The 13,307-nt window shown below is 43.6% G+C and overlaps 1 protein-coding gene across 1 annotated transcript; it reads right to left on the bottom strand.

The window, feature by feature from the left end:
• Positions 1-2,015: 2,015 nt before the first annotated feature.
• Positions 2,016-12,886, bottom strand: LOC308704243 (RLA class II histocompatibility antigen, DP alpha-1 chain-like). The gene is made up of 4 exons (XM_081388396.1): positions 12,826-12,886; positions 11,512-11,769; positions 4,779-5,063; positions 2,016-2,637 (listed from the first exon to the last, which is right to left on the bottom strand). The coding sequence occupies exons 1-4, from the start codon at positions 12,878-12,880 to the stop codon at positions 2,504-2,506; spliced, it is 732 nt and encodes a 243-aa protein (XP_081244522.1). The 5' UTR covers positions 12,881-12,886; the 3' UTR covers positions 2,016-2,503.
• Positions 12,887-13,307: the final 421 nt, after the last annotated feature.

Genomic DNA, 13,307 nt, shown 5'->3' with positions numbered 1-13,307 from the left:
TTTGCCTGTGTCAGCTGTGTTGTGTGTTTACCTGTGTCAGCTGTGTTGTGTTTGCCTGTGTCAGCTGTGTTGTGTTTGCCTGTGTCAGCTGTGTTGTGTGTTTACCTGTGTCAGCTGTGTTGTGTGTTTACCTGTGTCAGCTGTGTTGTGTGTTTGCCTGTGTCAGCTGTGTTGTGTGTTTACCTGTGTCAGCTGTGTTGTGTGTTTGCCTGTGTCAGCTGTGTTGTGTGTTTGCCTGTGTCAGCTGTGTTGTGTGTTTGCCTGTGTCAGCTGTTTTGTGTGTTTGCCTGTGTCAGCTGTGTTGTGTGTTTGCCTGTGTCAGCTGTGTTGTGTGTTTGCCTGTGTCAGCTGTGTTGTGTGTTTGCCTGTGTCAGCTGTGTTGTGTGTTTGCCTGTGTCAGCTGTGTTGTGTGTTTGCCTGTGTCAGCTGTGTTGTGTGTTTGCCTGTGTCAGCTGTGTTGTGTGTTTGCCTGTGTCAGCTGTGTTGTGTGTTTACCTGTGTCAGCTGTGTTGTGTATTTCCCTGTGTCAGCTGTGTTGTGTGTTTGCCTGTGTCAGCTGTGTTGTGTGTTTGCCTGTGTCAGCTGTGTTGTGTATTTCCCTGTGTCAGCTGTGTTGTGTGTTTACCTGTGTCAGCTGTGTTGTGTGTTTGCCTGTGTCAGCTGTGTTGTGTGTTTGCCTGTGTCAGCTGTGTTGTGTGTTTGCCTGTGTCAGCTGTGTTGTGTGTTTGCCTGTGTCAGCTGTGTTGTGTGTTTGCCTGTGTCAGCTGTGTTGTGTGTTTGCCTGTGTCAGCTGTGTTGTGTGTTTACCTGTGTCAGCTGTGTTGTGTGTTTACCTGTGTCAGCTGTGTTGTGTGTTTACCTGTGTCAGCTGTGTTGTGTATTTATCTGTGTCAGCTGTGTTGTCGATGCCTCGAGAGAAAAGAAAGTGCAGAGCTGAAAGCACTAGAGTGACTGAAGGATTGCCGTAAAGCAGTATATCTGGTCGTACGATGTGTATGACGTCATTGATATTTTAAAAGACTTTTTAAAGCAAATAAGTGACTCTAAAAAATCTAACACCCAGCAATGTGTAATTTCTTTGCATCTCCTTTCGAATACAACATTCAAATTACTAGACAAAAAATGATATCCTGAGAAAAGTGGATTTTGAGGGGTATAGCGCCATAGACCTCCATTCATTCTGCACTCGTCCTGTGAGCGCCCTCATGTGGAGCCAGTGTGGAACTGCAACCAGTTCAGAAGCCGGAAGTTTCCTGAGAGTGGAACTTCTCCCCTTATTAGACATTCTCTGCTGATACCATCGTCACATATTGTATCTCCACAGTAGGCCACTTTCTGCAGTATACGTGTAATACAAATATCCACATGCTAGAGTCTCTTTCCCACTCGAATCTCCAGTTAAACTGTAGTTTTAGCGCTAAAAGGCAGCAGGAATCACTGTGAACGTGAACACAGTCTAGGCGTATTATCAGCGCTCTTTAATTAATGCAATGAAGCTTTCCTCTCCCCTCACGCCTGCTTATCTGAGGCTGTCAGAGCCAAACTACACATCAATTAATTACCTCGATCTGCTTACTTCAGAACGCCAGTCTGAACTGAAGGATGAATCCGATCAGCAGAACGTCATCTCTCGGCGATTAGCAGTTCGCACATGCTTCACGATATGAGAAGTGTTATGGAAATTACTAAAGTAGTGGGCCGTTCCCACATTATGCATTTATGAAGATGAAAATCATAATATCCAGCACAAAGATAAGAAGGGAATTTGAAATTATTTTATTACATTTATTTAGGATAAAATAGATGATGTCCTGACGTAATGTGTTGCATGAAAAACTGGCAATATTTGAGATTATTTTTATCTAACTGTTTCAAGAATACATTTTAACTGATCAATTTATAGGTTATTCTCAATAAATCATCCTTTTGCAAGGTAGTCCTTACATATACGGTACGACCTGAAAAGCTATCCAAACAGGTATAATATATAAGTATGATAAAAGACTCCAATATTCAATAAATAGTTACATTTATTCATGTTAAAAATCAGAATAAACAAATGATTGTCAGTCTGAGGATTGTGTTTGATGATATGAGAAGTGTTATGGAAATTAATAGTGAGACGTTCCCTCGATTAAGCATTTATAAAGATGAGGATCACAATTAAGCAAAAAGAATTTGAGATTTTATAACATTTATTTAGGTTAAAATAGATGTTGTCCTGATGTATTATCTTGCATGAAAATCTGGCGATCTTTAAAGTAATATTTTAGATTAACGTTTAAAGAAAGCGTTTTAACTGATCGATTTATAGGTTATTCTCAGTATAAATCATCCTTTTGTAAGGTAGTTCTTACATATACATTAAGACCTGAAAAACGCTATCCAAACGATATATAAATATGATATATATCAATATGATAAAAGACTCAAATATTCAATAAATAGTGACATTTGTTCATATTAAAACTGATTGTCAGTCTGAGGATTGTGTTGAGAACGATCATACAGCCGGAAGCTCCATCTTGCTCATTACGATTAGAATGATTCCCCCCACAAATCCCAGAAATCCCACAAGAATCCCGACCACAAGCACTGCGGTCTCGACCTCCGGAGAGTCTTCCGGCTCCTCCACCTCTGCGCAACACAAACATCAGCACAAAACATCAGCACAATATTTCAAAATACTATCTCTATATACATAGATATATAGAAATAAAAACAATGCAAATCCGAAAACAACATCATGCATTCTAGTATTCGCTTGCTAGTGTGAAATTGTGCAGTATTGTGCATCTATAAAATCATTTTTTTTTATATATTGAATTAATATTCAATAATAAATAAATAGTAAAACTTTTCATTAACTATCATGTAAATATAAAAGGCAGCAAGTGAACATTTTTACCCTCCATTTGGGTCATAATTTTCTGTTGGTTAAAAAAAATAAACAACAACAATAAATGTTAGTTAATGCATTAACTAACATTAACAAATGTATTATTTATTGTTAGTTACAGTATTTATTTAATCTTTGAAAACATTTGTTGATAAAAATACAGCCGTTTATTGTTAGTTCATGTCAGCTCAGGTCTATTAAATATTATTAACAGATTAACTTGATTTTAATAATGTATTAGTAACTTTAAGATTTTTATTGTTAGTTCATTAAGAAATGAAACCTTATTGTAAAATGTTACCATAATAATAATTACGTAAAAATTATAAATAATGTTTTGGCATGTTTTTAGTTCTTGTTGATGAACTGATGGGATTTTTTGACTTGATTCTATTTTATTTTTTTTTTCTGCTCAGAAATATGAAAACATTCACACAAACATTCTTTGTAGTTGGGAATCTTTACCAAATTTCTGATAGTGTCACAAAGGAGATTTAATCATTCATTCAAGAGAATCGTTCAAAAACGCTGATTCATCCAGTAATGAAACAAGTCTTTATGAGTGAGTCATTGAATCATTCATTCAAGAGAATCATTCAAAAACGCTGATTCATCCAGTAATGAAACAAGTGAAGTTAAGTCTTTATGAGCGAGTCATTGAATCATTAATTCAAGAGAATCATTCAAAAATGTTGATTCATCCAGAAATGAAACAAGTGAAGTCTTTATGAGTGAGTCATTGAATCATTCATTCAAGAGAATCGTTCAAAAATGCTGATTCATCCAGTAATGAAACAAGTGAAGTTAAGTCTTTATGAGCGAGTCATTGAATCATTAATTCAAGAGAATCATTGAAAAACGCTGATTCATCCAGTAATGAAACAAGTGAAGTTAAAGGAGAACTCGGCAACTCTAGCGAACTCTAGTCACTTCTTCGCTGATTTTCCCTTTTGTTGTCGCATGTTTTCCCCACGAGCTCCCCCTACAGCTGTGGGGGGGCGTATATGTCACAACACGGTCGTAAAAAACTCACTTGCGGCGGCCTCCTCCCCCTCTGTACCGCTGCTCATGTGTGTTTGTTTTGATCCAAACAAGCCAACTGAATTGTGTGGAGCTTTGTCTACCGAGGTGGGTAATCTGGTAATACATCATACATGCGTGTGTGTTTATGTTGAATTGCCATAAAGCAATTCGTGTTTCGCGCTCGTTCTCGTTCTCGCTTCTCACGAGACTTCCAATTTCTATTTTGTCGGGACGGTAGTCCCCAAGTTGCAAGGTTGGTTTTCCGCCTGGGAACGCTGGGGGGAGCGGGGAAAGTCACCAATATCACCAGAACAGGTTGTTTAACCATCCAAATGATTTCTAGACAGTTTTATTAAGTTAAAAAAGTTACCAAGTTCTCCTTTAAGTCTTTATGAGCGAGTCATTGAATCATTAATTCAAGAGAATTATTCAAAAATGTTGATTCATCCAGTAATGAAACAAGTAAAGTCTTTATGAGTGAGTCATTGAATCATTCATTCAAGAGAATCGTTCAAAAATGCTGATTCATCCAGTAATGAAACAAGTGAAGTTAAGTCTTTGAGCGAGTCATTGAATCATTAATTCAAGAGAATCATTCAAAAATGCTGATTCATCCAGTAATGAAGCAAGTGAACTCTTTATGAGTGAGTCATTGAATCATTCATTCAAGAGAATCGTTCAAAAACGCTGATTCATCCAGTAATGAAACAAGTGAAGTCTTTAAGAGCGAGTCATTGAATCATTAATTCAATAGAATCATTCAAAAATGCTGATTCATCCAGTAATGAAGCAAATTAAGTCTTTATGAGAGAGTCATTGAATTATTCATTCAAGAATAAGAAGAGGATCAGCTCACCCCAGAACCGTGTGAGTTCCTCCTGCAGTCCTCGGTGTCGTACGCTGCAGCTGTAAACGTCTCCGCGCTCAGGACTGAAGCTCAGGTAGGAGAACACACGGAAGCTGAAGTCCCGGTCGGAGTAATACTGCGTCTCGCTGACGTCCCACTCGCTCACCGGCTCCCCGTTCCTCCTCCACGAGATGTTCACGGGCGGCGGGTGGAAGTTCGACACCAAGCAGATGAGGGTGTTTTCAACCCCCAGCTTCACGTCGCTCTCGGGGTACAGCAGTGTGTCCGGAGGAACTGAGAGATCAGATAACATACAGTATTACTATCTGTGTGTGTGAGCATCACTGGCTCAGAGAATGCTGTTCTGATGACAGACGAGCGAGCCGCGAGCCGTTTGAACATTTAGGGCCCTATTTTAAAGATCTAAGCGCAGGGCGTGAAGCGTCAGAGGTGACTGTCTAAGTTATGCATTTCAGAAATATACACACAGTTAGCTAAAAATTTATTAATTTGAACCATAGACTGTATAAAAAGAGATTTGAACAAAGTAATAATTTGAGGCAGAAATTGAATCATGACTGAACTGTTTTATATTTCTTAATCAAGCCTGTCAAAAAGGCATAAATAAACTCTTAAAGAAACTGAGAGCTTACTATTATTGCATGACAAGCATATTTTGCCCTCTCAAATTCTCATTACTTTATCCCTTATGTTGTGCTTGCAAAAGACACAATAATCACACCGTGTAGCTCTGTTTATGTTGCCTTTTATCAACCGACGTAAAACTCACATTCTCCGACCTTTGCCGTAAATCAATGCTATAAACTTTAAAGGCACAGTAACCTGTCACTCGCAGTGCATACAAACATAGTCCAACAGGACCCAATGCTGAACGTTTTCAAACATAACATTTTCCCCCCACCCCCCTGGAAACTGAAACATAACATTTAGCCAACATACCCCAGTGTCAATATCACCCTGTCACATAGTCCCCATGCCAGACAGGTGGAACCCTCATTCTCTGAGGGCGTGCTGGCCGTGAAATGGCGTCAGGCGGTGCTGGTGGATTACCTCCCAGCCGGTTAGCTCTTGGCCTAGGCTGCCAACCCAGAGCCGCTGCTGGGGACAGAGGTGATGCAGGTGCTGAGGGAGCTGCGACTCTGTGCAGGCGGTTTGAGTGCCAACGAGTCCCATTCTCCAGTCTGTAAGTGGCCGGCCCCAACTGCTTAGTCACCCGCAGGGGCTCTGACCAGTATGACTGCAACTTATTTTGGCGGTGGAGGTGTTTGATCCTGACCCAAACCCCTGGAGAAATTGAAGGGGTCTGCACTCTGTGCGTGGCATCAAACCTCTCTTTCATCCGAGCCTGCGAACCTTTTACCTGAGCTCTGGCTTTCTGGAGCCCTGGGCTCCCACGTGCAGAAGCTGGCTCAGCCCTCAAACAGTCCAGTGGTTGCTTTAGCTCGCGCCCAATCATGAGCAATGCAGGTGACACTCCCGTGGTGGAATGCTTGGATGCTCGGATGGTCAGGAGAGTTTGGTTGAGTGCGTCGCTGAAGATTTTCCCCTCCTCCAGACAGGCTCGGATTCCATTTTTGAGAGTTTTATTCAGTCTTTCCACCCCCCCATTACTCTCTGGGTGATACACTGCCGTCCTGATGTGCTTGATGGACCGTACCGTGAGAAACTCTGTGAACTCTCCAGACACAAATTGGGGCCCGTTATCCGTTGTGACGACACTGGGGAGGCCCCAGCGCCCAAACAAGTTGTCCAGGCGGTCGATGATGGAGTGTGCAGTGATGGAGCTCAGCTGAAAAACCTCTGGCCACTTTGAATGAAGGTCGTGCACAACCAGGAGGTAGCGAGCGTGAGCCGGTGCCCCGTGAAGTTCTCCACAGAGGTCGACCTGAATATGTTCCCAGGGTGAAGACGGCCAAGAGGTCGGGGTGAGAGGGGCTGTGGCAGGCTGACCAGTTTTCCCACTCAGGAGGCAGCAAGCACAGTTACGTACCAGCTCCTCCACATCAGAGTCTATGTGTGGCCACCACACTGTGTCACGGCAGCGCTGCTTCACTTTGACCACCCCCAGGTGCCCCTCATGCGCCATGTGTAGCACTCTGGACCTGAGAATCTCCGGAACGACCGCACGGTGGCCACGGGCCAGGCACACCGCCCCCCAGCAGGAGAGCTCGTTGCGGAAGCGGTAATAGGGGAGTAGCTTGTCATCCACTTTGGCAGGCCAGCCATCCTGGACGTAGGTACGGAGAGTTGTGAGGGCCTCGTCAGCAGCTGAGGCCTGCTGCAGCTCCGCCAGAGTGACTACTGAACTGAGAGGCCCGTGCAGGATGTGGACCCAGTCTTCGTCGCTCTCTGTGTCTGATGTCACCCCGCCTGTCTCCTTCGTCACCGACACAGCTCTAGACAGGAGGTCGGCCACCGTGTTGGCCCGCCCAGGCATAAACTCCAGACTGAAGTTATACTGGTTCAGCCTGTCAGCCCACCTCAGTAGTCTCATGGGCCTGTGCCCCGAGCCTTGAGTCGCCAGCAGTGCCGTCAGCGCTTGGTGATCTGTGCGGATGGTAAAAGGCCTCCCATATAGATAAACATGCCAGCGTTCGCACGCCCACAGACAGGCCAGGGCCTCCCTCTCCCCCACCGAATACTTCTGCTCAGCTGTAGTAAGTGCCCGAGAGGCGAAAGCCACTGGGCGTTCCACCCCCTCTTGAGTCTGGGAGAGCACAGCACCTAGCGCCACCCCGGAGGCGTCGCAGGTGACCATGGTGGGCGCGGTCAAGCTGAGATGGGTCAGTGTGGGTGGGGACGTGAGCTGCCGTTTGATGATGCGCACAGCTTCGTGGCAGGCTGGAGTCCAGTCCCATGTAACATCCTTCCTGAGTAGCCGGCGCAGGGGGGCCGTTGAGTCAGAGTAGTGTGGCATGAATCTGAGGTAGTAGGCGGCCATCCCCAGGAAGGAAGACAGCTGGGATGGTGACTGCGGGTCTGGTAGGGACAGAATGGCCTCAGTGTGTGACATAATCGGGGAAATGCCCTCCTTCGAGAGCCTGAAGCCCAGGAACTCGACCTCCTCAACCCCGAACATGCATTTCTCAGAGTTCAGTGTGACCCCATGCTGTTCGAAACGCTGAAAGACCTGCTCCAGGCGATCATCATGCAGTGCGGTGGAGGGCGCATGCACCACCACGTCATCTAGGTAGATGGAGACACCCTGGATACCAGCCAATATGAGTGACATTATTTTCTGAAAACAGCTCGGGGCTGAGGACAGTCCAAATGCCATGCGCTTAAATCTGAAAACCCCCACGTGCGAGACAAACGCTGTAAGGTCCATGCTGGCCGATGCTAGAGGGACCTGCAGGTAGCCGTTACGTAAGTCCATCTTACTGAAAACAATGGAGCCATGGAAATGGCTAGTGAGCTCCTCAGCTGTAGGTAGGGGGTACTTATCAGGGATGATGGCTTTATTTACGTCTGTGAGGTCGACACAGAGTCGCAGTCCGCCCCCTCTTCTCTTGGCTATCACCAGGTTAGACACCCACGGTGAGGCATCGACGGGCTCTATGACGTCTGCCTCCACCAGGCGATGCAGCTCGGCCTCCACCGCGTCACGGAGAGCCAGGGGTATGCGCCGTAGGGGCTGGATGACAGGGCGGACTGCCAGGTCAACAGTAGGCTGGTGTACAAATCCAGTCATGCGGCCCAGCCCGTTGAATAGTTGTGGGTAGCGGTCAGGCCAGGAGGCGGCGACCTGCAGGACATGCAGGCCCCTAGCATCACTCACAGTAAAGCCCAGGGCAAGGAACAAGTCTAGGCCCATAATGTTAGCTCCCTTCCGGGTGATACAGAATTTGGTGGCAGGCGCACATTGTTTATCATATCTGACGGGGAGGCAGGCCACACCCAGAGTGGAGATGGGAAAATGGCCGTAGCCTAACAGGGGTTTAGCCGCTGCTTCCAGAGGCACTTGACTGAAGAAGCGGTCATATGTGCATTTGTTCAGGATTGACACTTTAGCCCCTGTGTCCACGAGGAGCGGAATGAGAGCTGTGCCCACACGGCATGTGCAGAGCTTGAATGAAGGCTGTGAGGTCTGTACAGTGTTTATGGGAACAGCAGCAGTATCATGGCAAGCAGGAGAGGAGCGACAGCAGCGTGCAAAATGGTTCAACTTGTTGCAGTTACGACAACGTTTTCCCTGGGCAGGGCATGACTGATCTCTGGTTGCATGTTTAGAGGAGCCACAGTTGCTACAGCTCTTGTGCCCACTCTCCCTGGGCCCCCTGTCCACTCGCTGCACGTCCAAACTGTCACTCACCCTGTCAGCCGCCACTGCAGTCTCTGTGTGCTGAACTAACGGTGGTGATGACGTCACAGGCTCGTGCACAGCGCGGCCGAACTTGCGCGCCTCCATTAGGGCAGTTTCCAACTGCTTCCCAATTACTAAAGCGTCCGCTAGTGTCGTGGAGTCTGGCTCTAGTAAAAGTCTCTCCCTCAGTTGGTTACATGACGTTTTCTCTATTAACTGGTCAACTATAAGTCCATCCTCCAAAGCCCCAAACTCACAAAGTCTAGCCAGCTCACGTAATGCTGATACATAGTGGGAAACGGTCTCACCCGGCTTTTGGGTCCTCTGACGAAACTCAAAACGGTGCATCCGCCGGCTTCTTCCGGAGCTGAAGTGAGCCTTCAAGGCGGCCGTGGCTGTGACGTACTTATCATCCGATAAGGTGAGCGTGGCGAAGATTCGCTGTCCCTCCTGCCCGAGACAATGGCGCAGAAGCGCGCACTTCCTCGCCTCCGCTAGATCCGAGTGTCCCAAAGCCAGCAAATAGTCCTCAAACGACGTCAGCCAGCGATCCCAGGGAACCGCTGGATCACCGGGAACAGGCAGGAAAGGTGGCGGTGGTGGTAAGACAAGTTCAGACATCCTCGTTCGCCAAATGTTGTGCTTGCAAAAGACACAATAATCACACCGTGTAGCTCTGTTTATGTTGCCTTTTATCAACCGACGTAAAACTCACATTCTCCGACCTTTGCCGTAAATCAATGCTATAAACTTTAAAGGCACAGTAACCTGTCACTCGCAGTGCATACAAACATAGTCCAACAGGACCCAATGCTGAACGTTTTCAAACATAACACCTTACATATTTTTGCTTTAATGTAGAGCGAGGCGGTTGAATACAACCCCTTCATGCTGATCAGGAAAACCCGACGCGAAGCGGTGCTTGAATCCTGAAGGGGTTGTTATTCACTATAACACCCGCCTCGCTCTACATTATCCCGCTTATTACATGGCTACCTACAAAATAAATAAATAAATTGACACAAATTATTTATTTAAAAGGAGTTTATTGATTTAAAAACGATTGTATTGCTTCCGCTAAAGAAAATAGTCCGTTCCGCGTCCATAGCAACGCGCTGTTTTGCATGGCAACGGTCGGTTATAGTTCGCAGCGGTCTGTTATGTAAAGGAATAATTGACGACAGGCCGAGGTGAACGGCCTCCACTCCGCTTCGCGTCGTGACCGCATTACCACCTCGGGTGTGCATTATTTTTCTAATAATTCAACGGCCTGAAGTCAATTATTCCGCTTATACTACAGTTACCACACCTCGAAACATTGTTCAGATTATGTATTTCAAGACGTTTGTAAAGTTTTTGTCATTAAAATGCTCTTGTATGTAGGACTAATTTCTTACGCATCTAATCCAATGCCTCCGTTGCTAATTCCAAAACGTCATTTTAGAGTTAGTAATTTTAGAGTTAGTAACGGAGGTTTGAGCCACTGATAGCAGACTAATGCTGGGGACACACGACTATATGACACATTCTCTGACTGTGTTCATCGACTGCAGCAGATTTTAAACACCGACTTTGAACACAGACTGAACGCGCTGAACACGCGTTTGGGCATGATCAGTCATACTTATCAAATTACATTCAAAACCGGCCTTAAAGTGTGTCCCCAGTTATTAATGCAGTTATTAGAGAGAGAGAGATGTTGCAATAATGAGACAGAAAAGCATGTGCGTCAATATTATTATTTATTTATTAATTCAATTCCTTTTAATTAATTCGAATTCATTCTTTTTTTTCTATTATTGACAGATGACAGACTAGCCAAATAAATGAAACACAAAGCCCTTTTAACAAGTAGGCCTATCAATAATTATTTATTTGTTATATTATCTGCAATAATGATCTGTGCTGCAGGACTATGCATTTATTTAGCCTATTCAGTTTAATTTTCTATTGATTATAGATAGGACTACATACTTAATTCAAATTAAACTGCATGTTTCCATTGATTGTGAAGCTAGACATTGAAAATTCCAGATCAAGCGCATGCGGCTAAATGCTTTTTCTTGTTATGAATTGTATCCTATTTTCCGTTATTGCCATTAACTACGCGAAGTGATATGGAACTGTAATGCGGTCAAGACCTGCCTGGAACTACTTTAGCTGTGCGTTTCCCTGAAAATAATGCACACCTTAGAACGTTCGTCAACCAATCAGATTCAAGTATTCAACGGCCCTGTAGTATAACAAGAAATAACACACTGCATTCTACATTGGAATTCAGCCAAGCCATATAATAAATTTAATTAACTAGCGTTACTTATTTGAAAAAGTAACTTGGAATTTTGGATATTTTGTTGTAAATTGAAAAAGGAATCTTATTCTGATTACGTAACTCAAGTTACACTCAACACTGATTACCGATGGAGTGAGGAGGGTTGTGTTCTCCAGCAACACAGCGAGGGATGTTGTAGAAGCAGGTGCCGATGGACAAGTGCGCTTCAGACGGTAAACTACGGTTGAGTCTCCAGTCCGACGCGAACTCCGGTAAACGCTGTCGCGCTGTGAAGTGTGCGGGATCCACGTGCCAGAGCTCCTGTCCATCAAACTCCAGCTCAAACCCAGCATCCATCAGCTCGATGTGGCAGTAGGTCAGCTGACGCATCACATGCTCATCGCCTGAGGGAGGAAAACCTTCCGTTCATCATATACACCACCAGTCCGAGGTTTTTAGGTTTTTAAAAGAATTTTAGGTTTTAATTTAAAGTATCTGTTCTCTATGTGAATATATAGTAAAGTGTAATTTATTCCTGTGATCAAAGCTGAATTTACAGCATCATTACTCCAGTCTTCAGTGTCACATGATCCTTCAGAAATATTTATGATTATCATCAGTGTTGAAACAGGTTTTTTTACATGTTGTATTTTGGGATTCTTTGATGAATGGAAAGTTCAAAACAACAGCATTTATCTGAAATAGAAAGCTTTTGTAATGTTATACTTTTTTTATGTTTATATGTTTTTGGGGGAAATAAATAAAAGAAATCAATACTTTTATTCATCAAGGATTAATTAAATTGATCAAAAGTTTCTGTTCATCAAAGAATCCTAAAAAAAAAAAAGTGTACACAACTGTGTTCAACACTGATAATAATCATAAGTGTTTCTCGAGCATCAAATCCTCATATTAGAGTGATTTCTGGAGGATCATGTGACACTGAAGACTGGAGTAATGATGCTGAACATTCAGCTTTGATCACAGGAATAAATTACACTTTACTGTATATTCACATAGAAAATTATTTTAAACTGTCATATTATTTAAAAAATATAATTTTGTTGTTGTATTTTTAATCAAATAAATGCAGCCTTGATGAGCAGAAGAGACTTCGGTTACACTTTATTTTAAGGTGTCATTGTTACAGTGTAATTATATATTTAAGTACTGAGTAATATTAATCAACTACATGTACTTACTATAGGGTTAGGGTAGGATTAGGGTTTGGTTGAGGGTTAGTTGGATGTAATTATGCATAATTTACCGTTATTACTATGGTAAGTACATGTAACATATGTAACAAGGGCACTGTAAAATAAAGTGTTACCGAGACTTACTTTTTTAAAAAACATTAAAAATCGTACCGATCCAAAACCTTTGAACAGTGTCTAAACACGGGATGATAAACAACAGGAACAAATTCAAATGTTCGTTTATCAAGAAAATAAAATCATTACCTTTAGCTCTTGATAAACTCCCAAAGACTGCAAACGTGTAGAGGAGAAAGAACATCCGCAGCGTTTGGAGGTCGAGAGCCGAATGCCTCAGACAGGAGTTTACTGGAAACATTCACTTCCTCCATTCTTCACAATACCGGTTCCTCGTGCCGGAGAGAAACTAGAGCACTGAATTCCACACGCCAGGTTTCAGTTCTTTCGTGACGCATGAAACCATTGTTTTTATTCTGTGACAGCCATTGTGCATCAGGCTTATGATATTAGAAACGGTTCCAGGTCATTAATGACTGGCTTAATGATTGACTGATAGAGAACTGGTTAATGATATTAAATTAAGGCACATTCACACCAAGGACGATAACGATACAGCTCGAAAAATCGTTGTAAATATAAAGGAATATAACCATAAATATGATGATAGCGACACAGAAAAAATATATAATTGGAATCACTTTCAGAACTTTTTTTTTGTTTTTTTTCAT

Source organism: Scardinius erythrophthalmus (assembly GCF_964197995.2).
Source record: "Scardinius erythrophthalmus genome assembly, chromosome: 16".
NCBI lineage: Eukaryota > Metazoa > Chordata > Actinopteri > Cypriniformes > Leuciscidae > Scardinius > Scardinius erythrophthalmus.
Note: the sequence above shows the minus strand (reverse complement) of the source record. Positions and strands in the feature narration are given on the sequence as shown.

Coding starts and splice junctions, on each gene's coding strand:
- LOC308704243 (XM_081388396.1), bottom strand. CDS start 12,880: ATGTTCTTTCTCCTCTACACGTTTGCAGTCTTTGGGAGTTTATCAAGA. Junction 11,770..12,825: donor GAGTTTATCAAGAGCTAAAG/GTAATGATTTTA, acceptor TTCCTCCCTCAG/GCGATGAGCATGTGATGCGT. Junction 2,638..4,778: donor GGAACTCACACGGTTCTGGG/GTGAGCTGATCC, acceptor TGTGTTGCGCAG/AGGTGGAGGAGCCGGAAGAC.